Genomic DNA, 27,151 nt, shown 5'->3' with positions numbered 1-27,151 from the left:
TTCTTTACTGAAGTATAAAGTCCTGCAGCTCTATGGAAACAGCACAACCATGACTAGAAATAGAGAGAATATGTGTTGTGTGTAGTTTAAATTCTAAAAAGCCAGTGTTAAATTTCTTGTTTATTTCACAAGAACTGAAAAAAAATAAATAGATGAACATGTGGCACCAATATTGGGGATAAAATGTCAACTCCACATGCCTTTTACAACTTGAATTTTTAATTTGTTTCCGTATCTGTCTCTTCTCAGCTCTGTGTAAATGCATCCTATGAAAATTCCTGACTTTTTTTCTTTTCTTTTCTTTTTTTAAAAAAAAGAATCTAGGTGATGCAAATGCTTTATTTTGGTGATTTTCTAAATAAGACATGTAGAATAAAGTGTAAAGTAATTTTTAAAAACCCCTCAGATTAGCTTAAGTTTTCTGACAGAATATAATGTCACAGATGAGTAAGGATCATCAGAAAGTTAAATAATTCCTTGTTTTTTGTAGTTTTGTATAGTGAAGGGTGTCATTTGCCATTTTTTTCCCCTTAAAGATGACATTTCTTTGTTTTTCTTTTTTTTTTTTTTTTTTTTTCTTTTTCTTTTTTTTTTTACCTGCGGCAAGTTTTACGGTTTTGAAGGTAAAGTACTCTGGAATTCTACCTGCGCAAAAATGCTCACGAATGTCTCTTCAGACATTTGCAGTAACCCTGTCTTGTTCTATTTTGATATTTTCTATGTTGGACACTTGAACTCAGTCACACTCTACAGTTGTGTTACATGCTGAGGTTAGACAGGAAACTGGAGTCGGTTTGATTTGGTTTTCAGGAGTCTTCTGCCAGCAGACTTTACAGTAATTCCTCCTCCATTGTACTGGCGTTTTTTTTATTGTTGTGCAGTGCTGCTCCTACCTTGTCAATGGGCTGTTTTCAAACGCTGCTAGTGGGGCTGCGTGCCAACTTTTGCATAATCCTCCCTTGGTGCTCCATCCTTTGATGGGAAACCAAAGGGTACTGTCTCGCAAAGCATCCATAGCGGGATTATAGTGCAGGTTTTAGCACTGAATGGTGTTTGTGAATTGGACAAGCCCTGCACTGTGAAGTGTATGTTAAAATCCCCTTTTCATGTACGTACTCACTCAGCGTTTAATCAATGATTAAAACCGCTTCGTCTGTTCTGTGGTACGAGTTTAATTCAGACACAGTGAACTGTTCCCCGCTGAGGCTTCTTCTTCCCGTCCCATCCTCATTTTCTTCTACTTCTCTTCCCTCTCGCTCATCATATAATAACATGTCTCATAAGTAGACGGCATCTTGATGAGAACAATCTGTATTTCACTGACACCTGAAATTAAAATTAGCCCCCAAAGAATTCCTCTCTTCCCCTTTGCAAAACATAAATATGTCTCGCCGACCTGACAGCCCTCTGTCGCAGCTAATGCAAAATTATTAATCTTACGTGTCTTTAATGCATAATCTCTGAAGCACGGGGGAGGCTAGAGTGCTGCATGGGCCATTTATTTTACTTCAAAGCCTGCCTTCGCCAATTAGCATACCGCAGGCATCAGCTGATGATTTGTATCTCGGTGTTGTGACTGCTAAGCCAGATAGCAGGAGTGCTGTTTTTACTCCACATGCCTGATTCACTTAAGTTTTTCATAACAGAGTACCGAACGCATGACAAATCGAGCAGTGCAGCAGCAGAAAGGTACTCGTGTAATGCGCCTCTTCTTTTGTGTTTACACTTTGATATTACATGCTGAAATGATTCATATTCACGTCTGACCTCACGGCATCAATATTGCCCCACCCCCCACTCAAATCTTCACCACCAAGCCACGTTTTTATTTATTCATTTGTTTTCTTGTATGCGATTTAAATTAGGAACAATAAAAGAACAAGTGGAAAAGATTGTGAATTTGACCAGACGATCGATACCAGCTTTAAGCAGTCACTGGGACAAACAGGGTTTCAGTTGCGACCGAAAAAGTCAGCTCAATACCCAGAGACGGTAGTTCTAAAAGTTTGCAAAGAAAATCCATCAAGAAAACAGAGACTTTAAAGAGAAATGAAATAAAAAGTCAGTATTTGTTCTCACATACAGTCACAGCCTTGTACCTGTGTGTTCATAACACAGCTGCTGGACCGATATACACTTGGATCAGTGACAAACTGCACCGTTTCTCCTGCTAACTTCAATTTGAAGCAGTCTCACTGAAAATGTCTACTTTTAGTTAAAAGGGGCAATAAGTGGCCTCTTGAGGGAAACGGAGCAAAGTGTAAACTTTGATACATTAATCCTGTAAACCTCAAGTACTCTCTGGTTGTTGTTTGTTGCTCCTGTCATATTTTTATTCACTGTGGGCTCATATTTCACTGCAATACAAAGTCCCACACCTCTATGACAAAAGTACAGCCACTGGCTAGGAGTAGAAAGAACTCAGAGATGTTTGTGCAGGATAACAACTGTTTATTATTGTGATTTATTTGACAAAAACTGAAAAAATCTGGAATCAACATGGACAACATTTTCAGAATAGAATAGAATAGAGTAGAATAGTGTATGGTCTAAAGTTCATGAAGCCCAGCTTGACTAACTTTTCCCCGTAGCTTTCCAATATCCACATTGTATGCCTTGCTGGGTCTACTCCAAAGATAAAATCCAGCTGACACCAAGTTGCGGTTTAAACAGGATTCTTTAGTTCACAAAAAATAAAATTTACAGGCGGAAAAACATAAAGCAAAACGAGGATACAAAGTATGTGCAGTCAAAAAACTGTTTGGCTCCATGCCATCATTCATTTCCCAGGATCCCTTGCAAATTAAAGGGACCCTAATATAGTGAACCAAAATATCAAAAACAAATCAATAAACCAAAACACCACACTAACACAGAATTCAAATAGCCAAAAATATGATTAACAACATTTAACCAAATAACAGATAAATTTAGTAAAATAAAAATGTTAATCATAATCTATATCAAAGTTACTGTTGAACAAAAAAATCTAAACCAAATAGAAATAATCGTGGTAAAATAAGAACCAAATCCAGAACCAAAGAAATAGATTTAGGCTCCTACAAATAGAATAGAATAATTTTTTTATTGATCTCCTACTGGGGGAAATTTACATGCCACAGCATCATCAAAAAAATGTAGAAAAGAAAGTATAAGGAAATAGACATAACTAAGTAATAAAATAAGTGTGTACACCAAGTGACAATAATATAGTATTGAATGAAAAAAAAAAGCATTATTTACACTTAAAAAGAAAAAGACTTGTAATTTTTCAAGTATCCTCGGGTGTCATAAATAAGTCGAAGCTGCACATATTACACATATTTTACTTCTTACATTTGTATTTTGTTTGCGTCTCCTTTCTTCTCTTCTTGACGAGCTTAGATTTTTTTTTGTTTGTCTGTTTTTAGCAGGAAGTGGGGGACGAAAACATTTTATTGTCTGTTTGTTTTGGAAAAACTTTAAATGAATAATGTAGATTACAGTGATTTTGGTTAAATATCCCAATTCTAAGATTCACAACTAAACTGAATCACACATGATTAATTCAAGCATGTTTGGAATTTGAAAACCCGGCGATTTGTCCTGTTTTCACAGTTTCTCGCTATGATAAATGGTGTAATTTCACAGTGGCTTTCAAACCCGCTGACAGATTTTGGGGTTCAGAGGTTTATTAAATGATGAAGTTGTTGTGGCGAACGTGTTGGAAAAAAGTTTGCTACTTACACAGTGTAGCAGATGCTGTGCAATATTAGTATTAATCAGATGTTGTTAGCTCAGTTTTGGTCTCAAATAGCCTCTGAGGGAAAAATCTGGCTCTTTTGCTGTTAAATGCTCTGCTGTGTTCACCAGCTGGTAGCTAACCTTGTGTGCCATTTGTTGTTAGGTTGTTTCAACAGAGCTTTTTTTTGGCAAAAAATCTGCCTGCTGCTGCTGGAAACTTGATGAGAGTGAACATAACAGTAAATCTGTTGACCGCAAACCACCTGTAAAAATGTTTGAACACTTTGTTGTGCTGAGGCATTATGAGCGACCCTTTTCCTACAAGACATGGAGCAGTTATTTGATTCGATCTTTATGGAATATATGCAATCTACACTTTTAATTATTGCAGCTAAGTTATGATAGGGCGGATTTCATTATGGGCAGTTTATGGACTATTGACTTTGTTAATTATGTAGTTAAATTGTGCAGTTATTACTCTTGTGCTCTGACATTTAAACATTACAAGCACTACAAAAAACTTTGACTGTAATGTACAAAGCATCCAGCCAAGATGTCCTTGGATGCTTATTGTCAAGGCTAAAATCTGAAGCCGTCCAATGTGAAATTAAAAGATGTCTGCCTCATAGAAAATATAGTTGGGGAGATGTTGTTCATTTCCTTGTACCGTAATTTCCAGACTATAAGCTGCTACTTTTTTCACATGCTTTGAACACTGATGCAGCTAATTTATGGATTTTTAAGATGTTTATGAATTTGCCTCGAGATGAAAGTGACATTGAGAGCAACAACGAAAGAGAGACTGAGGAAGTGTGTGACGAAGTAGTTCTGAGGCTGTTCAATTCCGACTCTGAAGAAGACGACTTCAGTGGTTTTAGTGCGCAGGAGGAAGATAAAGATAGAGATCAATGTATTTTCCTGATAGGCGACTGTATTTTTTTGTTTTTTTAACCAGACGTGTTACAGGCAGTGTTCGGAAAAAAGCATTTATAGTACATATTTGTGTAGGTCCACACGGTACGTATTTAATTAAAAGTTTAAAAAAAATTAATCTTTCTGTGTAAATATCTCATGTTATAATGTGGAAACCTGTGGCTTACTGACAAGTGTGGCCTATATATGTACTTTTTCTTTTTTTTTTCTTTTTAAAGTTAGTGGGTGCAGCTTATATTCATTTGCACTCAATAGTCTGAAAACTACAGTGTACCAATCAGGAACAACATTAAGAACACTGACTGAAGAAGTGGACTTCATTGATCATCTTATTGCAATGCAATGCTTTGCTGGGAAACCTCCAGTCTTGCATTCAGGTGGATTTAACTTTGACATGTGCCACCAACCATTGAAGACCCTCATCCGGCAGGACATTGTACCCCGCCACACTGCAAAACTGCTCAGGAACAGCTCGAGGAACACAACAAAGAGCCAACTATGTTGACCTGGCCCTAACCCACAATCTACAGGACCCAAAGGAGCTGCTAAAACCACTGCAAAACCTCCAAACTCCACAGATCGCAAACCAGTGGCGCATCTATGGCAGGGGTGTCAAACTCATTTTCATCCCTGGCCACATAGGCATTATGTTTGCCCTCAAAGGGGCAGTTGTAATTGTATGTGACTGTAGTAACTGTATAAATGTAGTGACTCCTTACCATATTGGCAAATAGTTGTCTCTGCATTTGATTATTATTTATTCTATGTACAAATATTGTGCATGCCTACCCTAAAAGTAAAATATATGTAGCAGGGCTCCAGACTACTTTTCCAATGGTCATGGTTATTCTCATAGTTTAATCGTAGCAACTGGACTTGCCTGAGTTCCTTGAAGACGTTTCACCTCTCATCCAAGAGGCTTCATCAGTTTTGACAGACTACTTGGGAGTTCCAGATACTTCTATTCTTTAGGAATCATTAACACTGAGTTTCAACTCAGTTTCAGTTTCAGCTGGGGATTTGTTGCTTCTCCCCCTCATATGCGAGTCGTTTGCACCCCCCCTGCCACAGTGGGGTTCGTTCGGGTCTTTTGTGGCTAGGTGTGAATGTGGTTTCATCTTCCTGGTAGAATTCAAGTCAGAACTGCTGAAGCCGCTTGTATGACAGGTGAAGCGTCTTCAAGGAACTCAAGCAAGTGGAGTTGCTATAATTACACTACGAGCATAATCTCAATGCCAGACACCACTTCTCTTTTGTTTTGAGCTAATTTGGCACCCCAAAGGAGATCAAGACAACATTCTGCAGCTGGTTTTAATGTTGTGGCACCATCAGTGTATGTCGCCACTTCCAGCTTGAATGTTGATGCAGTTAAGCTCTGTCACGATAAAATATGAAGACCCACAGGGATCTAAATGAAATGTTTTCTTCCAAAATGAGATGTCGAACGTTTGAAGAATGAGACACCTGTGCCGACAAAGTGATTGATGGCACGAAATTATAACAAATTACAACTCTTTCTGATGGATGGCGGAAAGCAGGGAGCTCAGCTTCCTCTTCCCAACGATCAGAGGAGGAGAAGATTTAACTCCAGACGTACAAAGTGACAGGCTTGAAGCTCGAGAAATGCCATATGGAAGGAGGTGTGAACATGTGTGACTGCTCGTAGGACGTGATTGACGGGGGATTGAGAGCTAGCTTGGACCTCATGCCGACCTCGATCCCATCCACTGTCGGCTAAGTGGGAGGGTTTGGTGTCATCTTGCCATCATCCGTGACGCGATCCACGCGGGATCCGCACACCACACACGCCTGCTGGTATCACTGATGACTTTCAGCTTCCGGTTTTGACTAATTTCAGTTGTATAACCTCATGAATTGTCTCGTAAAATGGTGGCGCAAATTTTCCTCAAGTGCTTCCTTGGGGTAATCATGTGAAGTGCCCTCAGCATCAACTGCAGCGAGCACTCTCCTCTGGCTCACACTCTTCCAGTTTCATGCTTTTTTTTTTTTTTTACTCTTACTTGTCTTTTTAATCTTGCTCCCTCCCATTCAATTCTCCCTCTTTAATAATGTATGAAGGAGAAACGCAAGCAGACCAAGAGGCATCATTTTTCAAGTGCAGCTCACTGTGGTAAAAAAAAAAAAGCTAAATAAAATAGAGAGCATTAATGCGTAAGTGCACCAAGTATATTGATGTATAAATGAATATAATCTATAATTGTATAGGAAACATAAAAGGGCATCAAGAGACCAAGCAGGAAGAAAACAGGGAGGGTGAAAAATAGGATAGAAATTCTCTTTATGCGTCCGTTTGTTCTCCATCTGTTCTTTCTCCTTTGGCGCTTCTTCATCCTTCCACAGTTGCGCCTCTTCTTTCTCCTCACTTTCTTCTCACCCTCTGTTCTTGATATTTTGCCTTTTTCTCAACGCCCGTCTTATTCTTGACCCTCGTCTCTTCATCCACCTTCTGCATTAATCTACCTTCACCCTCTCATCCTTCCCTTCCAGGTCCGTCTCCTGTACTGCTCCCTGGAAGAGGCCGAGCTGGTTTTCCGAGCAGCCTGGGCGGCGGGTCAGGCCGGGCCCAGTCACATGTGGTTCGCTGTGGGACCGGCGCTGTCCGGGTTGGGCCTGGAGGGCCTGCCGAAGGCCCTGTTTGCCATCCGGCCGCAGGGCTGGAAGGACGAACCGCGCAGGTATGTGTGGAGAAGATGGGTTATGAAATTTCAAGGGACTTCTCTAGGTCCAAAGAGAATAGTCTGAGGCTTGTAAAGATGAGTTACATAAGGGGATTTCCTTTTTTTTTTTCTCTACCTTGCAATAATGTTTTTTTTTTTTACTCCCTGTCTAATTTTAGATTAATGTAAAACCAGCTTAGAGCAGTACAAAATATAAGTGGACTTTATATTTCTTTAAGCCGGCTTTTGCTCAGCAGTGGCCACAGGCTGCAAATCCGTCTCACGAGGTGATAGGTCAACGAACTGCAACTCTTCTCCCGAGTTGAAAGATTTTCCATAGCCATACAAAATCCAGTAACGACTATACAGAAGCATTATTTTTCCTGAGGATGTTTGTCCACAATTCTAGTAGTTCCACAGTGCTGCCCGTTTATTATTATACCCTCGGTCCAGGATGGAATTACGACTATATCCGGAATATTCCAATAAGCGGTCCTCAAGATAGACAGACAGTGTGTGAATAACTCAGTGAAGCAGATCTCAGGTGAGCAGGTAATTGTCAAACAAAGAAACAAACACATTGCCTCCTGCGGCTGACCAGGGTGTGATAATCTGCCACACATGACCAACGCTCGACCCATGAGCTGTAACAATCGGCTGACCATGATTTTAAACGGGCGAAAGTTATTCCTAGAATCAATTTCAGGGAATTTTGTCATGACAAAAACTGGGATTATGACATTATTCTATGACAATAAACCAGTTTAACTATAGGTTACATAGGAAATGAGTCGGGACTTTGATGTTTTATGATTATAAATGGGATGGGCGACACCAACAGCCGAAACCAAATTCCTTGTATGTTGTGACGTAGTTGGCCATTAAAGCTGATTCTGATTCTGATTCTGATATTCTATAAAGCAGTATGACATTAATTGAGCAGCACTATGTCTAATTTGCAAATCAAGATTTGATCTGAGTTTGAGCTGAATCAAGTTAAGCTCTATCTGAGTGTGAATACAGTGACTCATGATCAGATTTCACTATTCAGATGACGCATTGAGATGGAAATTTGTGGGGCGGCTGTGGCACAGGTGGTAGAGCGAGTCGGTCGATGATCAGAAGGTCGGCGGTCCGATTCCGTAACCCTGTAACCTGTTTCATGGTCATTGTGTCCTTGGGCAAGACACTTCACCCACCTTGCCTGGTGTGAATGTGTATGAATGGATTGTTTGAGGTGGTGGTCGGAGGGGCCGTAGGCGCAGAATGGCAGCCATGCCTCTGTCAGTCTGCCCCAAGGCAGCTGTGGCTACAATCGTAGCTACCACCAGAATGAATGTGTGTGAATGAATAATTGTAAAGCGTCTTTGACTGTCTAGAAAAGCGCTATATAAATCTGATCAATTGTTATTGTTATAACTCCAAATTCAAGGTTTACTTACTTACCTATTCCCAAATCTTTTCCCCGTACTTCAATTGAACCTAAGTAAACCTTTTTTTTAAAACGGGCGTGTGTCCGCGAGGTCGAGAATGAATCTAAACTTGAATCTCATTAATCATGCACACTTACAAAACACAAGCACTGAATTGTCCAAAGTTGTTTGTTTTATTGATTTTTATTGAACTTTTTATCCATAAAAAGATCTTCTTCTTTATTCTTTTAAATCTCGCATAAACTTGCTTTAATATTTAATGTGTTTTACCCCACCTATTTTCCAAACACGGCCGTAGTCTGTACAACTTCATACCTTATTATCAGATGGATTTCCAAGCTGCAATGTTTATGTGAGTAAACCTTGCAGATACCCGCAATGTCATAATGCAACTGAAGGAACTTGGTAAAATCAAACATTCTCTTTAAATGGGTCTTTTATGTAGTTCATGTTGCGATCATATGTGAACTATACTCGTGCTGTGTGATTATTTCTATGGCGAGCAGTTCAAAATTGTAGTTTCTTTTCTCTCAGCTGAATTTAAAATGTGCACGTATTGAGTTCTGCAGTGCCGAGCCTTGAGCTGCTGAAAACCCAACCTTCTGACTTTAAAAATACATGAGGATCAGTGAGAAAATAAACATTCTCTTCTTCATCCCGTGAAAAACACATTTTGTGCAGATCCATGTGTGTTTTTTTTTTTTCCCCTTCTTTCTTTCTTTCTCCTGCAGCTACACACACAGGAATAGAGTAGAGTTTTACGACCACCTGCTCCATCCATGATGTATTCTCTGCCGCAGGAATGACCTGATTTCACCAAAGGGATCATTAAATTTTCATTTAATCTAATCTAAATAGACTGACCGAGGGAATCCAGGTGAAAGGTGCGTGCTTTTATTGATTTCTGCTATTAAACCCGCCTCTATCATAAAAGGAAACGTAGTAGGAGGAAGGTTAGAAGGGATTCTACCACTTTATGAAGACGGTTCAATAATGTAGGGCAACAAAGAACATTGCCTGAGTTAGTTTGTGCTCATTTTTATTGCAACGGAAATCCAAATTAACACTGTAAAAATGAAAGGTTTTCTTTTCAATGCTTTAACTCCAATATTTTGATTAATTTACCATTATTTTAGACATGTTTACAGTTTTGTTAAATCACAGATAATAACAGCACATCTGCAGAAAAAAAAAGCATTAATTTACATGCTAATCTTGTAAAATTAGGTGAAAACTGTAAACATTGTGCAAATCAAAATTATTATTATTTTTTTTAATATGGTAATTATTATTTTCACTATTTTTAAATCAGCAAAAAGAAAATGTTGCTATTTTGCAGAGATTTGTTGTTATTTTAAAGGGAAAAAATGTGTCTTAAAAACTAAAGAATTCTGAATTAAAAAAACAAAAAAACAAAACATTATTCTACAAATGTTTTACGTTACAATTGGCTTAAAAAAACAAACCAAAAAAACCCCCCAACAACAACAAAAACCAAAAAAACAGGCCAAAGCTGATCATAATGTCCACATCAAAACATGTATTTTTTTTTAAGATAATAATTTGTTCTTTTACAGTGTGTTACTGTAAAATTACACTATTTTTCTTTATTCTTTATTTAAATCAGCATAAAATTGTCATTATTTCACAGGTATTTGCCGTTATTTTCACAGCTTTTACAGTATTTGAAAATATACATGAAAATAGTACATGGAAGTATTTCACATCTATATATTTACAATGAATTTAAGGATTTGATAAATTTATCAAAGTCTAAAACAGTGGATTTTTGCTACATAACCCAACAGCTTGGCATTTCTAAATTTGGCGAGATGCACAGCATTTGGAGACACTAAATGTCCACTGTGCTCTTAGATGTGATGCTTTAAAAAAAACATAAAAATCATGTCTCACATCACCTGGGGTTCAGTCGCGTCACTCTCTGCTTTATCACACGCTCACTGTCGACCAGCCTTCGTGAATCCAGGGAGCTGCTGGATCTCTTCCAGCCTGGCAAGCAGCATTTTGAATGCTTATTTCCATGCTTGTGAAATTTGTGTCCGTGCTAGAAGGAAAGCCCAAGTGAGCAGTCCACTTGTCACTGCCAAGCAGAACGTCACAGTTGGTTCTGAAACGCAGATGCTGCGTCCTGAGACTGAGGCTGCATAGCTAAAGGGATAATACCGGGATATTCCTCAGCATATCTGATAAACCATCACTGTATGGTTTATTCCTCCACAAAGTCAAAATGTACAACTTTATCACCAGCAGGTCACTACACACTGAGAGTCTCTGCAATTATTTCAAAGTTCTTGCATGAGAGAAAGTGTTACAACAGGTACATCATATAAAAAAACCCAAAGTCCTGCACAGACAGGAAGTGCAGAAATAATGCTTTGTATTACCTCTGCTGGATACGAATTTGTAAAAAGCATGTTATTGAAAGTTCAATTAACCTTAACAACTTAACTACGAAAAGTCTAGAATTTAATTGTTGTGGGAAAAGAAGAAAAGGTTCCATGTTCATTTGAGGAGAGGATATTTGTAAAGTGCACACCTCATCACTTGGAGTCACTTTACGAACAGTGTTTTTGTTCCTTGAGGTACTTTTCACCTCTACAAGCAGCTGTAGTTACTAGTTTTACAAACAAAAACCATAATACATTCAGGAAATATGGTACATTCTTTTGTTATATCTTATTCTTATGATGACAACTGCTCTATCCCCATGACAACTGAGCAACTCCAAGGCCACAAAAAGAGAAAGGAAGCTTTGACAGCTACAAGTGAGTCGGACCTTTTGTGTGCAGTGATTTTTTGTGAAGGTGCAATTTCTAAGGTTAAGTAAATACAGGCACTGTTCTGCGTTGACATTTTTATTGCAGGTGATCAAATCTGTCACAATTATAAATAAGTGGCTGAATGATATGTGATAAGACTTGTGGTGTGTGTTCATTTTGCTGATGATAGCTAGACATGAAGGTGCAGGAGGACTTTTTTCTGAAAACCGTTTACACCATTCTCTTTGCATTGTTTTTACCATTGAGTGAAGACAAATGCCTCATGTGATACTTCCCAACTTAATGAGCTGAGGATCACCTGAATGCATCATTAAACAATTGACTGGTGCAGAGGGTTATTGGAGACTGAGGGGTGCACAGGATACACAGTCTGCGGTTAAATGTATACAATCTTTAAATGAACCTGACACAGTAACCCCCGCCTCCTCTCAGCGGTACAGTATAGTGAAGTATAAATGTTTACTGTAGCTGCAGAGTTTTATGACTGCTGCTGCTGGATTCTCCAGAGAGCGTTTATGAACATTAAAAAATAGATGCTTGTGATTTAGACGGGCAATTTTTTTTTGCAAACATCTTGTATAAACGGCTTCCTCCCTCGCTGTGATGGGAGTTTTCTCCACAGCGCTTTCAAGTCACATGCAAAATTAAACTCTGTTACCCTGTAAACTGATTCTACATAGCTTAACATGCAAGAGAGGATTTTTATTTACATCACAACTTCATCATTTGTGCCTCCCATAAGGACAGCGTGTTATTAGTCATTGGACCGTAGCGGGCGTATTACATCTGACAATGTTCACACTCTGCCTCCTCACCTCAAGACGCCATGACTGTGGAGAGGACAGAATTTGTGACAGTCCAAATTTATGCACACACTGCTTTTGAACTATTGAACTCTTCCCAGCAGTCCTTCCTCGCTCCATGTCCTGCCCCACCAGTGTGTTTGAAGTGCTAATTCGCCAAATTATGGAAGCAAAACTGCATTGAAATGCTTTATAATTTAGGGATCATTGCTTTGCCGGCCTGGCTGCCTGGTTGGTTGGTTGGTTGGTTGGTTGGTGAGGGCCTTTCATCAGGACTGGAGCAAGACCTACTGCCGGTGTTAAATGTTTTATTTTACATAATAAATCCCCAGCATTGTGCGTAATAAGATGTGAGAAGTGATTGCTGTTGTTTTTACGCTCTGAGTTACAAATCAGAGCTGACTTTACAGCCACATTAAAAAGCTTTGCCTTTTAAATAGTACCTCGCTGTGTGAAAGCTTCCCACAGATCAAAGTCTGAGCTATTAATAAATTGTCCTGAGACAGATAGCAGGAGACTACTAATGTTTATACACTGGGACTGAGGATACTTGACACATAAATAACGTTAGAACTAGATGTTCATTGTACTGAAGTTGTGCTTGTCTTAGTTTATTACCATGAGCTTCTCAGCTACTATTAACGTCCAGTAATCATGTTTATGCTTTCGGGTCCAACTGTTTTGTGGGAACAAACTTTTCAGGATTTGCACCACATTTTGGTGGAAACATGCAGAACGGTTCAACAAAACGCCTGTTTATTGTACTGGATGTGTCAGCCTTCACTGTCCATACATAGCAATGTGTTAACATCGCTGTAGGGATGTCAAGACACTAGAAATGTGATAGCTGTCGCCACAGTAACAATACCACTAACGTTCTCCAATTATCAATACCAATAACACGGCAAAAAATAAACCAGTAAGGGACATCCTGATCAGTGCTAAAGTATCAGCATTTTGGTCCGATTAATGCATTTTGTGACTGATCGATAACAGCACAAACCTAAGCCCAATCCTTTGTTGACTGTCAAACAGCTGTCATAAAGGGAGAGAACAATTTGTGGCCAATTTTGACTTTTATTGTCAGCAATTAACAAATTGAGCACAGTGCTGTGCTGTTGGGCCACAAAAATGATTCTAGGTACATGTACCACTGGGATAGAAGAAAGCGGCTCTAGTTTATCTAAGTTTTTATTTAACACATGACATGAGGTCATGAAGTGTTCTAGACGTCTTTGTCATGGTGGCCCTTAAGCTAAGTGCCGATTGACCACCTCCTCTGCCTGCTGCGGTATTCAACAGTACGAGGTTCTACCTAGTGGTGCAGCCAGGTACTACAACTGATCTGAAATACTCGGAAGTGCATATTATCAAAGAAAAGTGTATCTGTTTTGCACTACTCACCTTGTTTGCACTATTTCTTATATTTATATGTACATTTTTTATTTTTTTGTTTTTTCCTGTCTCGTATATGTGTACCTCTGTTGAAAGCTGCTATCAACGATGTGAATTTCTCCACTGTGAGATAAATAAAGGCATATCTTATCTTATCTTATCTTATCTTATCTTATCTAATTGGCATATACTAAACTATAAGATACTATTAAAAGTATCTATTGAAATGGAGGCAAAAAACTAACTTGATCAGAACATCTTTAAAGCCAATTAAGTTAATGTATTCTCGCATAAACTCTTTAGTTATTAAAAAAAAAGAAAAAAAAGTGATGGATTTTTCATTCTCCAGCCCCCCCGCGACCCCAGTGAGGATTAAGCGGTGTATAGATAATGGATGGATGGATGGATTTTTCAGTTAATTAAAAAAAAAAAAAAAAGACCACTTGTTTATTTTTATCCTTTTCTATGGTTCATGGTATTTTGGTTGCAGTTGCCTGATATGTGAAAACAAGAATTAAAATAATAATTAGAAAGTGTGTAATAAATACATACAAACAGTGGCATGTAGCTTCAAGACTTTTTACACCAACAACACTGTGCTACAAAACAAACTCATTCAGTTTCCTTGGGAAGACTTTGATGTGATATTTTCTGTGCCTGTAAAAGGTTTGTATATAGTGTGTGTTGGTCTCTCCTGCTCAACATTCGCCTCATGCTTTTACTGTGTAAAGACCATTAGGAAAACCACAGAGGCTGCTGCTCACAGCACGCAAACACACAAATATAACACACAACACTATATGTTGACAAGCTGAACATCAACATTGGTAACAACGAACGTTTTCAGCTGCCTACATTGTGAGCCTCTGGTGCATCAGCCTAAACACAACTAACGTTAGGGTTTGTTGTTGGTGTTGTGCGTGGAGCGTTGCTACAATACATGCAGATATCGCAGTTAAAAAACTGTGACATTTCAGAATGTGAACACACTTTCAAATAACTTTTGGTGGTTCTTAATGGTCTAAATCTGAAGTGGTCCTACAGGTGGCTATCCAGTGATGCCTTGTTTTAGAGTTTCATATTATTTTTGTTTGTTTTACAAAATGATTTTACTCTTCATCCTGTCTTGCTTTTTTGTACATGTTTTTGTCTGACTGTCAACATGAACAGCACTTTGGTCAACTCAGGTTGTTTTAAACACTCTATAGAAATACATTGTATGGACTTGTATTTGGCAATTTGTTCAAGAAAAAAGGAAATCATGTTTTCTATTCATATTTTTGCTCAATTCTATTTTCATTTCTCTAATGGGACCAATGGTAGAACAGTGAATATACAAGGAGCTTAAAAACGTAAAAATAACAGTCAAGGTAACAGAAGAGACATTCCATGAACGTGAAGCTTTATGCAAACAGAGTGTAGCGAAGACAGACAGACAATTAGATACCATCTGACCAAATAGGAAATGAAAACAATATTTTCAAAAACCTAAATTGGGGTATTTTTCAATTTAATTTTCTCATTTTCTGTTTTTGTGCACATAATAACAAATAGAACACACAATAAAGGAGAACTTGAATTGTCAAAAACCAAAAGTTGACCTTGCTTGATTGTTTTTTTTTGTTTTTTTGAATGTGTCTTGGTGTTTGCTGTGATTTAGATAGATGTTTTTCATTTTAAAGCAAAACTCAGATTTACCTTTTATAATTTTTTTTTAAAGCCAGGTGATTTTGCAAATTCAGTTATGGCATCAAATGATAGTCAGACCCTCCTCATGTTCCAACAGCAAATTCCAACAAACCGTTTGTTTAATGCAACTCATGATACAAATGTGTTAAACTTTATCATTTACCAAAACCTCTGCTACCAGGCACGACATGTACAGAGCACTATTTTAGACTTTTAAGGTGCAAATTTTCTAGCACTGTCCCCCTAGACCAGTCTCTCTAATGATGTGTGCAGAGAAGTGCACACACAAGATCCTCATTTGTAGAAACTGGACACTTTTTCAGTGTTCCAGTCAGTAAAGATGTAATTACTTTTCAACTTGTTGAACTCACGCATAGTTTAAAGTGCCCAGATTTCCTTTAAAATTTTGCCTAGTTAAGGCTTACGTTTCAAGGAAAGGGGAGCTCTTTCATTCTCTTGTTGAACGCGGTGCCTTAAGGTTGAGCCTTTTTGCATTTCCATTGTGATACGCAGACAGTCTCTCTCCTCTCCTGTAACCCTGCTTTTCCCCCGAACCTCAGCAATGTCAGGAAAGACCTTTGAAATGTCCCAGTGTCTCTGTCTCACATTGTTCTCGTCTCTAATCCTGCAGGCGAATTGCCAAAGGTGTATCCGTGCTCACTCACGGGGCCATGGCTCTGCGGAGGGACCAGGGGGCCGCCAGCCGGGCGCAGTACGCCGGAAACTGCCAGAGTGATGGCAACCAGACCCACCGAGTGCCAGACAGAATCAGGTGAGGGGGAGGTGGAGGAGGGGACGTAGGGTGACTTTGAATTTCTGATGCCGTTCACATGGACGAGCAAACAGCACAACTGCACAGGAAAGTAAATAGTGACCAGCAATGTTGACCAAGCTTCCACATTCAGAGCAGAGAGCTGAGTCATTGTTACCTAAAAACAGGTTTGTTTCCATAGTGATGCTTAACAGTCGAAACTGCAGTTGCACTCATATGGGTCGGTGCTAAGCCCAGGATGCAGCAACACTGTCCCTGCAAGTAACGACTGGAAGAGCTTGTGGTGGTGGAACATTTGCATACAAAGAAGCCAATTAAATGGCAAATTCATTCGAAAAAAACAAGCAACTTAACATTTACAAGTTCCTGCTCTCAGGTTGCTGTTTCCCGTAGTGAAGGAAGCTGCGTGAAATGGCAGATTTATACCCACAGTGGTGAGTCAGACCGGGGGAGAACCACGCACAGTATGTCCAAAAACTTCCAAGCTTAACATTTACATTTTAGACAATTTGCCTTTCATATCCAGAGGGACTTTAAGTATGTGGGGGGGAAATGGGCAGACAAGCAGGATAGCAGTTTTAACTGCATGCTTGATTGACTGCTGCTGCTCTTTGGCACAGTGCCCTCTGGGAACTGTTGGGAGAAGTCAGCTTTTGCTCTCTTTTCAGCTGTCAGGGCTACAGGAGCTGTCTGCTAACCTGCTGCTGCACCAGCTCTGGAGGCTTTTGTTCAATTTTATGAATATAGTTGTAGTGTAGCACATTCACGAATGAATGGAAAGATGTGGAATATAAATATACGAAGAGTGGTTAGTACATTAATAAGTATTGTCATATTGTACTGGGCATAACTTCAGATATGTTACTCCAGGGGAGGAAAGTAACTAAGTACATTTACTTGGATGCTATGCTTAAGTAAAATTTTAGGGTAGTTTACTTGTCATGCTGCTTTCTCCTTCTACATCTCAGAGGGGATTATGGTACTTTCTTCTCCACTACATTTATCTGACAGCTGTCGATAATCCAGATTGGACACACAAGCATTTAAAATGCAACACATAGTTTTCCAACCTTTGTGGCTTCTTCCAATAAAAGCTGAGTGTAGCTGGTTCACATTTTAGATTTCCACAGGTTGTTAATGGTTCCAGCAAATAGGGATAGTTTTTTTTTTTTCCTCTATCAACTTCTCACGTGGTTTTGTTTCAACAAACATTCAAATGATCTAAGATCTCAGCAAAAATCTAAGACTGGAAAAAAAATTAAAAGAGATTTGTGGATCAGAGCTCCCTATAAAGTAGTTCAAACCAGCTCCACCTGCAGCAGCTCCAACAGAAACCTGCTGTTGACACACTGATGAGTCAGTGTTCATAATCTAATGATCGCACATCTAATATATCAGTCAAAGTGACCAAACCACGCTCTTAAAACTAATGCAACAGTTTGCTTCAGTCTGTTTGAGTTGTTATAACTTTTGATGAAATGATGTTGGATCAACAAAATACACTGAATTTGAAAATTTTACTTTTTTTTTTTGTCAAAGGTATTTTAAATTGCCATTTATCTTATGATTGGTAGCATAAACACAAGTTTTTTACATTGATTAATCACTACTTCAACACAAGCCATATTGCTATGAAGAATGTTTCCTTCAAATTCCCTTTTAATCATATTTGTTTAACCTGCACTCTCTAATATACAATCTGAAGTGATTTTTCCTGGCATGTTGAATGGGTAAAATCTTGAACTCATAGTGAAGAAGCATTAAGTTATTCAGCCAATTTCGTTTAGTTAGAGCAACTTGAGTTTAGTTGTATATCAATTAACCCAGAAATTTAAGTTTAAATTAGTTGATGCAACATTAGTACATCAACACAATTTATCAAAATAATGTTTGCAAACGAAAAGGTTCACCTAAATCAACAAATTAGATCATTTTTTTCTTGCAACCAGGCATTTAATTAAGTTGTGAGAACAGGCCCCCTGATATTCTTTTTAGAGTGCAGCGCTTTCACTGCAGTACTTTAAATACATTTTGCTGCTTTGCACTTTCACTTAAGTGTTTTTTTATGAAGGTCTTTTACTTGTAATGGAGTATTTGTACCTGCTGTGTTACTTCCACTTTATATTTAGGGTGGATGAAGATTAGGTGGTAGTGCAGACTGATTGTTTTAAGACTGGACCTCCTTGAGCAAGACAAGCCACAACCGGAAAATAGTTTTGCTTCATAAATTCACTGAAATGTGATTTTTTTTTAATATCATCTGAGAAAACTAGTAGTTCAGTCTTGTAAAAGATGCAAATGAGGCAGGCGGAAAGAGATCAGGCACGGACAGAAAAGCTGAATTGCAGCAGTTAACACCAGAAAATAACAGATTGGTGCAGATATGACAGATTGATGACGGTGTCAGAGAAATCTTCCCCGCACAGACAACAAGTTCGACTGCAGATGGATGGTTACCGCAGGATGCCTGCCTGCGCTCTTTAATGAAGTGAGCAGGTTCATTTTAAACTCTTGCAAAACATTTCATGCCCTTCAGAATCTGGCTTTTTTATATGCTTTCAATCAGCAGCCGGGCTGTCTGTCACGCTGACGGGCGCCGGGGCTCATGGGAGTCTCATCGAGCGGCAGCGATAGTCCTCGCTACAGCGGCATGAACAACACCTGCAACACGTGAAGGGTTTTACTCTCCAGGGAGATGCGCACCTTTCTCCAAAAATGTCTCCTCTCTGACTGAAGAAGTAAAACTCCGCCTGTTCTTAACAATTATGTGGCCTCATTCACATGTAAACATATTTATTTTGGGAACACGGGCAGCTTCTAAATATGGGAATCTATGATGCACGCCACTGGAAATCTTCAATGGCTCAGCATGTCAATAAAATTCTCATATGGATAAAATCCAGACGTGGGTCAGTACAGTGAAGGAGATACAAGCAAGCAACTCTTTCTTCACAAAATATTTTCATTCACAACTACGTGATACTTTCATTTACACTTTGAAAGAAGCACAATTCCTTTCTGAATGGATTTTTGCACTAGTGAAGTAGTAGGAAAGGCTTTAACTTTGAAAGAACCTCGAAGGAAATGGTGGAACAGCAGGATGGAGGTCGAGGTCAGAAACCAAACTTTCACCCAGGAGATTGGGCTTTATTCCAATTTGTTATTCTTAATTTTCATTTTCACTCACTGTTTGGTTGGTCAAGTTTTGTTATTAGGATCTGTGCATCTTCTCCACTTAAGAGATTGATCCATCTACTTCACAACTAGTTTCTACTACATAACTAAACAGCTTGTTTTTCTTCTTCCTTCTTTGATTTTGAAGTTGAGCAAGTTCAGATTGACAGGCTCACTTGTCAAAACTTACAGTGTTAGCACTCAGACATCAGACATTAAGTGAAAACACTTTAAATGAAATAAAAGGAACAAAAAGGAAAATTTTGTACAATGCTGCACATACCATGTATGCTATTGCAAACAAGCCTGATATTAAGTTATTGTAAGCAGGTAGTAAAAAATAATCGGCTTTATAAACCTTACACACCCCATTAAAACATTTTATTTTCCTTCAGATAACACACTAGATTCACATAATGTTACTCATTGCAGTTTTGAAGCTGTACATCAGGTAACGTATGGATTTCAACTTGTACTACATTTTAGCATTAGTGCACCATTTTATGACCCTCTATATTAAAACCAATATCAAATTAAATCATACAAGCCTTTTAAATTATGCAACATTATTTTACACCAACGTTCCAATTACAATTTTTTACCACAGCTAAAATCACAATGCAGTTAATTTAAGATAATAAGATAATGATCCTTTATTTCTCCACATGCCAGGGGAGTTTTCATTGTTGCAGCAGCACAATTTAAAATAGAAGAACACAGCAGCACTAAATATGTACATAATAATAATAACAATAATAATATGTACAATATATACAACACAATATAATTTGCTTTAATTAATAAATAACCAACAGTTTAACATCAACAAAACCCCGTGACCTCTTTTCACAGCACATTTGATGCCTCTCCTCCATTTTCTGGGTTACCACGGTGACGAGTCCGCCGCATCTGATACATGATTGGTCGGCTAAAAAGAAGAAACAGTTAAGCAATAAAACCTATGTGTGATTCGCTGCAGAAAAATTAAATCTGGCAGAAAATAAGAAACATAATTGACAACACAGTAATCAATAAGAGGTAATTTTTGTGAGACTGAGTGGAGCAGGACAAAAGATTTTCTCACCATCTTGAGCATTTGTTCACTCGGGCTTGCGCTGATCACCGATAGGATAAATGTGATAACGGCTTGTACATGAAGTTGCTGTAACTCTTCCTTCCTTTCATATAACAGAGAAGTGCGAAATTCAGGGTCATTTCGGTCTCATGTCTGCTGCCGTTATCACCAGACTGTGCAGTTACACATGGGAGGAGTAAAGATTGCTTCTGCAGCTTGAAAAGATGGTTCATTCACACCTTTTCAGCAGATGCTTTTCAAATCGTCACAGCACAAGAGGTGATTTGAGACAAATATCAATCCATCTGGAATGTTTTTTTTTCTTTTTGGTGCATTTCCACTTGGCTTCAGGTATCAGATAAATGTGTAACTACTAAAAATGTGTTTTAACATTAGTTCACGCTGCAAAGTGTGTTTGTTTCACAATGAATCATGAGACACCGTTATCTTTTCAGACCTGTTTGTTTCGACTGGCCTGTGTCCACTTCACAAGTTTTCAACACGTGACTCACAACTTTCTTTACCTTTGTAAATAACAATTTAGTGTATTGGGTGTTGTGTTAGTACACACAGGACTCTTATCCGGGAGACTGAGTGTAGAACCTTTTATTTTTTTCAAAGTTATTTTTACGCTTTTTAGTCGCTACTTGTTTTGTTCATGCTACGCAACTACTTCATTAAATTTAGGCACCAAAATTACCTTTTTAGGTTTCAGAAACATGGGGATTTGAATTAAAATACAGCTGTGCTAACTGTGCAGGTTGTTTGCTAGGTTGCTGAGGTGATAAGTTCCAGCACAACAATAGCCACTAAAAAAGCTGCTCACAATTTTACAACCTTTTTTTTTTGTGTGCAAATGATATGTTTTGCGCTGTTGACCAATGTAGCTATTGTAGAATATCTGAAATGTGAGATATATGTGAGGAAAATGGTTTAAAAGTTTCAAAAAAAAACTTGCTGCTGCATCTTGTGGTCAGACGAGATTCACAGCATTTACAACGCAAAGGAAAAATCCACTAAAAACAGCTTGATTTAGTTTGAATTTTTATTTTCCAAAAACTTCAGACTCAAATATCTTCTTTGCAATGTAGCTAAATACAATACTTCTGTGTCATATTACCTTCTGACAAAAGGTTCAAAGCTCTGTCAGAATAGAGATATGCATTTATCAATAAAGGAATGATTGATTGAATAATTACAGAAATGTTCTCTAGATATACCAACAAGTTTTCTGCTGTGGCTCTGGATCAACCTCACAAACTGAGAAGTGGTTTTTAGTTTATTTTAAAGTTGTGTTTTCAGGCATAATCTCACTGCTTTATTTTTTCCACTGCTATCATCACGTACAAACATTCTGATGATTCTTCACAACCCCAGATTACATCCAGTGGGATAGAAGCATTAGGGAGCATAACAGCCCACAAGTGGCACATGTTTGATGCTCCGAATTCTTGGTTTAACCTTGGTTTAAGCCTGAGTTTAAAGAAATCTTGACATATAGCGTAGTAGGAAACCTGTATTTATTCCCAGAGTGTCAAATATAGATGTTTTGTCAAAGCCACTGGGGTCTGGAGACATGCATGATGTGTCCCTCGGCATTAGTACCATCCACATAAATGCATTTTTTTCCACTTTAAAGGAGCCTCGTTCGTAAGTCGGAGGAGTGATGTTTGTATAGGTCACACGACTTTCACCCAGGGGACTGGAGTTTTGTGACTTAAATCCCATTTTCACTGGTTTACTGTCGTTTTCAGTCGCTGTTTTTCATTTTATTTCATTTTTTAACCTTGTTAGCATAAATGTATAAAGTTTTTTTATTTTATCTTCATTTTTCATTCTCTGGAGACCATGTCAGGAGTGAAATAGTTCATTGTGAGTATTTCCATTTTTAGCAGCTCTGTACTGATGACAGTCAAATTCTGATTTCTGGTGTTTCAAATGTAGCAAACCTAAGGAACTAATTCTGTCAGCTTGCAGGCTGGAGCTTTCGGCATTATAATTCTTCTTCACAATCGGTCTCCAGTTCCGGAATTACTACAACACTACTATGTTTTTGCAGAGTCATAGGTGAGCTGGTGTGCTCAGCTGCAGCACTGTTGTAGAGAAAGGGACACTGTGGAGTTACATTCGAGCCATTTTTAACTTGGAAAAAAAAATGTAAATCTATTAACTCGCTGAGATGAGTTTTTAGGGCTTTAGCAAATGACTAAAGAGGACCTTTAAGTTTGAGCACCAAAACTACTTGGTTAAGTTTCAGAAAAGTTCCTGGTTTGGGTTGAAATACACCCTTTAGCAACATAAACCGCTTGTTACAAGGTAAACTTCATGCCTGGAAACAAGCGACCGATTCACAGATTTCATGCTGGACAACCCTGTGCATTAAAAAAAAAATCTAACCAAATGGTGCCCAGTGCATTTAAATGTTACACCAGAGATCTGAACCAAGCATCCGTATGTGATATGTTGGGAGTTTGAATATGATTTGAATATGTCAGTTGTTATACCTTTTTAAATTCATGACATCCTCTTACGCTGAAGGAAAAGCTGAAAATGGTGTTGATGAACGGAGCTGCGTATCTACCAGCGCTCCTCTGTTTGAGTGGGAAGCAGAGCGAATGCACGCTCAGCGAATCCTTCCTGAATAATACATCTTTAAAAGACAATAAAACTAGATTCATATTATTAATCATCTAATACATTTATGGACTCGGTGTTTCCGAAATAATGAGATTAGCCTTCGAGATGACGCTCTTCTCCACACTACAGCACATAAATCATTTACACAAGGATGGGAAATATGGTTTAGCAGCCCCACACAGACTTCATCTATTATCATTTTGTAGGATGAGAGACGTTTCAAAGCAGCAAGTCAGATAAGACAATAAACATTTTAGAGCTGTTTTGCTTCCCTACGATTTCCATTATTCAGTCAGTCTGCTCTGTGTGTGCGTTATGACAGCTGAGACAGATGTGCATTTAACAGAAAAAGGCATAAAACACCAGCAAAGGCCAGCTGCACACGTACACACACTCTGGCAAATATCAGGAATTACAGACGGAAGGGGAAAAAAAAAAAGAAGAAGAGGGAATGTGTGTGAGGACTGGAAAGGCAGGAAATGTGTGAGATGGAAGTTTGGCAGGAGTGTTGAGAGGAAGGATGGATGAGGGAGGGGAGAGAGCAAATGGAAGATGGAGATGACGGGGAGACAGAGGCAGAGATAACGATGATGATGATGGTGATTTGGCTGTCTGCTTGGAAATCATTTCGCAGCTCCTAGCCGTCAGATTACAAAAACAACGGCGGCAGAGCAGAAGTGTGAGACGGTGCAATGGAATAAATGAGCTGCACAACAGTCAACAACAATGACGTTCAAATCGGGCAGCAAAAGTGCGGCTCGGTGGCACAGGACAGGAATTAACACACGGGGTTAATAACGAATGCGACAAATTCCCTGAAAAAATAAGGACTTTTTAATACCAACAGCTTTTATTCAAAGACAATTTCTTATTTTTTTTAGAAGTGTGCATGTTTACTTTTCAGCTGTGAGATGAAGAGCGTCAACAATGTCAAAAGATCATCTGAAGTGTTTGTAGGCAGCTTGAATTCGCTCACTTACAATGGATTCCAGTGGTGACAAGGGAAAACAAAACAAAACAAAAAAAAAACGTGTCAAAATGTCATTTGATTTCCAAGCCAGCATCGCAAATTCTATTTGCAGAGCTTTGGCTGTTTTTTGGAGGGTGACAGCACAACACTTGTATAATCAATGAGTGGTGCACGCTGAGTGTTCATAAATGGCAGAGAAGGTTGCTGCTGGAAAGAAGTTTGTCAAAATTTCTGTTGATTCTAAAGGAAACGACGTATTTCAGTTCACTTGAAACCAAATGGTTTGAGTTTAAAAATAGCAAAGCTTTATATTTTCGACTGCTTTTTAGGAGAACTCCACAACAGGCTGACGGAAACACAATCCTGACATGTTTACGTTGTGTAATTGTTGTAGCTAAAGCATTATTGAAAGTAAAACAACGAACATTTGCTGAATCTGTACTGGATTATTATAGCAAACAACTCATTTTACATCACATTGACATACACACCTAACAGTTTAGGTTAAAAATGACAGTGGACCCAAAAAACTACAAAGATGCCTGACAAGGTCCAGCAGTAACAAGTGTTTCTGTACGATTGTCAGTGTACACACTTTGGCATTATTTTTTTCTAATGCAACACCTAAATGCTACTTAACTACTCTATTTCAGATCGTTTCTGGGTGTTTTTGCTCACTGTGGGCTCATTTTTCACCGCAATATAAAATCTTGCCCCTCCATGGAAACAACACAATCGTGGCCAGAAGTACAAAAAACTTAAAAATGTCTTCTGTGTTGTAGGAAACAATTATGATGCAGTAAATCAGTACAAAAGAAAGTCAAATTACGTTGTCTGTGTAGATTCTCTCTTATCTAGGTCATGGTAATTCTAGACACTTGAGTAAAAAGCAGCTTGACCTCTCTTTTTGGTATCACCTCCCGTCTTCACCTCCAACTGACTGATGGGGAGTCTCAGATGTAAATCCCAGCTCAACATGATCGGTGCCCATTAACAAGCCAAGCTTCACATGCATGAAGGTGCAAATGCGCTTGTTTACTCCCAAGAAAACCAATTCACCCTGAGGATTAAACACACCAGCTGAGCATTTATATATGCAGCCCAATGCAGCGAGGAGTGCACAGACTCGTATATGAGGGTAGTGCACAGCTCAACACAGGGGAGCAGCTCCTCAGGACCAGACTCAGCAGTCCACATGCATCTGAAGGATAAGAGACACTCCCTCAGGGACAGCAACGTTCACATCCTGGACAGAGAAGACAGATGGAAGATAGAACTGGTGGTTTCACAACCATTTAGACCATGTGAGGCTTGGCTTGTTAATGGGCCATAAGCCATGTGAGTTGGGAGTGAAGATATATTGCTGGGAGTCCTCATAAGTCAGGAAGAGCTGAAGGAGCCTCTTGGGTGAAAGGTGAAGCATCTTCTAAAAGAAAAACCCAGTTGCATTTAACTGAAACTCCTAGGATTGAGTTTCTTTGATTATTTATTTGGGGGGAAAAAGAAATCAACATGCACAACATTTTTCAAAATGTCCACAGGTGTTACCAATACTGGAAAGATGATTATTTTTTGTTCCCATACTGTCTTCTGCTTCGTGTAAACACAGCCTGCAACCGAGAAGTCACTGAATTTTTGTCATTTGAATATTTTTCAAGGTTGAGTCAGTCATTGCACCAAGACAGCATAGAATATTTTTTTGTTTTTTGCAGAATCTGGTTCATCCAAACAATGTATTTTTGGTGATTTTTTAAAATGACACATGTAGAGTAGAGTTAACCCTATTCAGGACTTTTGGGCTCTTTTGTACTCCAGGCCAGTTAGTTTAGGTGACAGGTATAGTTTTTTTATTTTTGAAGATTTCTAAAGACGGACATTTGTCATTCATTTGAAACTCAAAATACGCCAACTTATCAGAAAATGTATTTAACGTAGTATAAAAGTCTATAAAAAATACCAACAAATATTCTGCACATATTTTTTCTTGGGGTCCAAATGGACCCCGAAAGACCTTCTACGTAAGGCAACATGGAAGTCCTGAATAGGGTTAAAGTGATTTCAGGCTTAGATTCATTTATGTTTTCACAGTATGTGAACATGAACAGTGTGTCACAGATACAGTAGGGACTTTTATATTATCCTATGATTTCATCTGTTTATACAGTTTCTGTCTCTGATAAATGGTTTCATTTTGACAGTTTTCTCCAAAGATAACCAGCCTTTTGGTGTTGAGAAGCTTGACTGATTTACCCTAAACTTGACTTCAGATAGGCTGAATTATACGCTTTAAAATTAAAATCCTTTTTATGAGTTAAATATTAAACCAAATCTTAAGATGTTTTTCTGAACACCAAAAGGCTGGTTATCTTTGGAAATGCACTCATCAGGTGAATCCATATACAAAGCCACAGTCAGTCTAATTTGAGCGTTTAAAGCCACTTTGATTATCAGACATGCAGGGGAAGTAGGATAGATGGGTTTAAAACGGACTTAATGCCTTCAGACAACTGAGACAGGGAGTGCATTGTAACCGAATAAGTAAAGTTTGCACCGACGGGAGGGAGGGATTGTCTAGATGAGGATCGGACAGGAAGGAGACAGCCGGGATGTGCTCGGTCCAATACCAGGAATTTACAATAAAGGAGCCCATCGTTTCCGTTTTACTGCTCTGTTTGTAGTTTTCAAATTGCATTTTGTAATTCTTTCCGGATTGATGCATTAGCTCAAATATAGAAACACAAAGGAGCCGAATGTAGGGCGTAACATGCAGGGAAGGAGGCAGAATGAAGAATCGTTTTTATTATTAACTGTTAAACATAATATAGTGCAATTAGACAGAACAGGGGAGCGGCGGAGAAGGAAACGAGACGAGAATATTCAGAAGCAAAATGAGATGCGGGGTAAGAGATAATGCGCATATGGGTGAGAAAAAAGGGAGACGGTGCGCTGTAAAATGTGAAAAGTTGATCTTACTTAAACGAATCTCTGAAACCGGTTGCACTCAAAAAAGGTAAGTAAATATAACCATTAGTCTTAAATACAGTTTACATCATATCTACTGGTAAAGT

At 38.6% G+C, this 27,151-nt stretch overlaps 1 protein-coding gene across 1 annotated transcript in view; it reads left to right on the top strand.

The window, feature by feature from the left end:
• Positions 1 to 27,151, top strand: part of grin2da (glutamate receptor, ionotropic, N-methyl D-aspartate 2D, a) — a 206,682-nt gene that overhangs the window by 19,440 nt on the left and 160,091 nt on the right. Inside the window, exons 5-6 of the mRNA XM_008286034.1 lie at positions 7,165 to 7,352; positions 16,087 to 16,227. Of these exons, the coding sequence (XP_008284256.1) occupies positions 7,165 to 7,352; positions 16,087 to 16,227 (329 nt within the window). The remainder of the gene's footprint in view (positions 1 to 7,164; positions 7,353 to 16,086; positions 16,228 to 27,151) is intronic.

The sequence above is a fragment of the Stegastes partitus genome, unplaced genomic scaffold (genome assembly GCF_000690725.1).
Source record: "Stegastes partitus isolate 25-593 unplaced genomic scaffold, Stegastes_partitus-1.0.2 Scaffold427, whole genome shotgun sequence".
NCBI classification, from domain to species: Eukaryota; Metazoa; Chordata; class Actinopteri; family Pomacentridae; genus Stegastes; species Stegastes partitus.
This window is presented reverse-complemented; position numbering and strand designations above follow the sequence as displayed.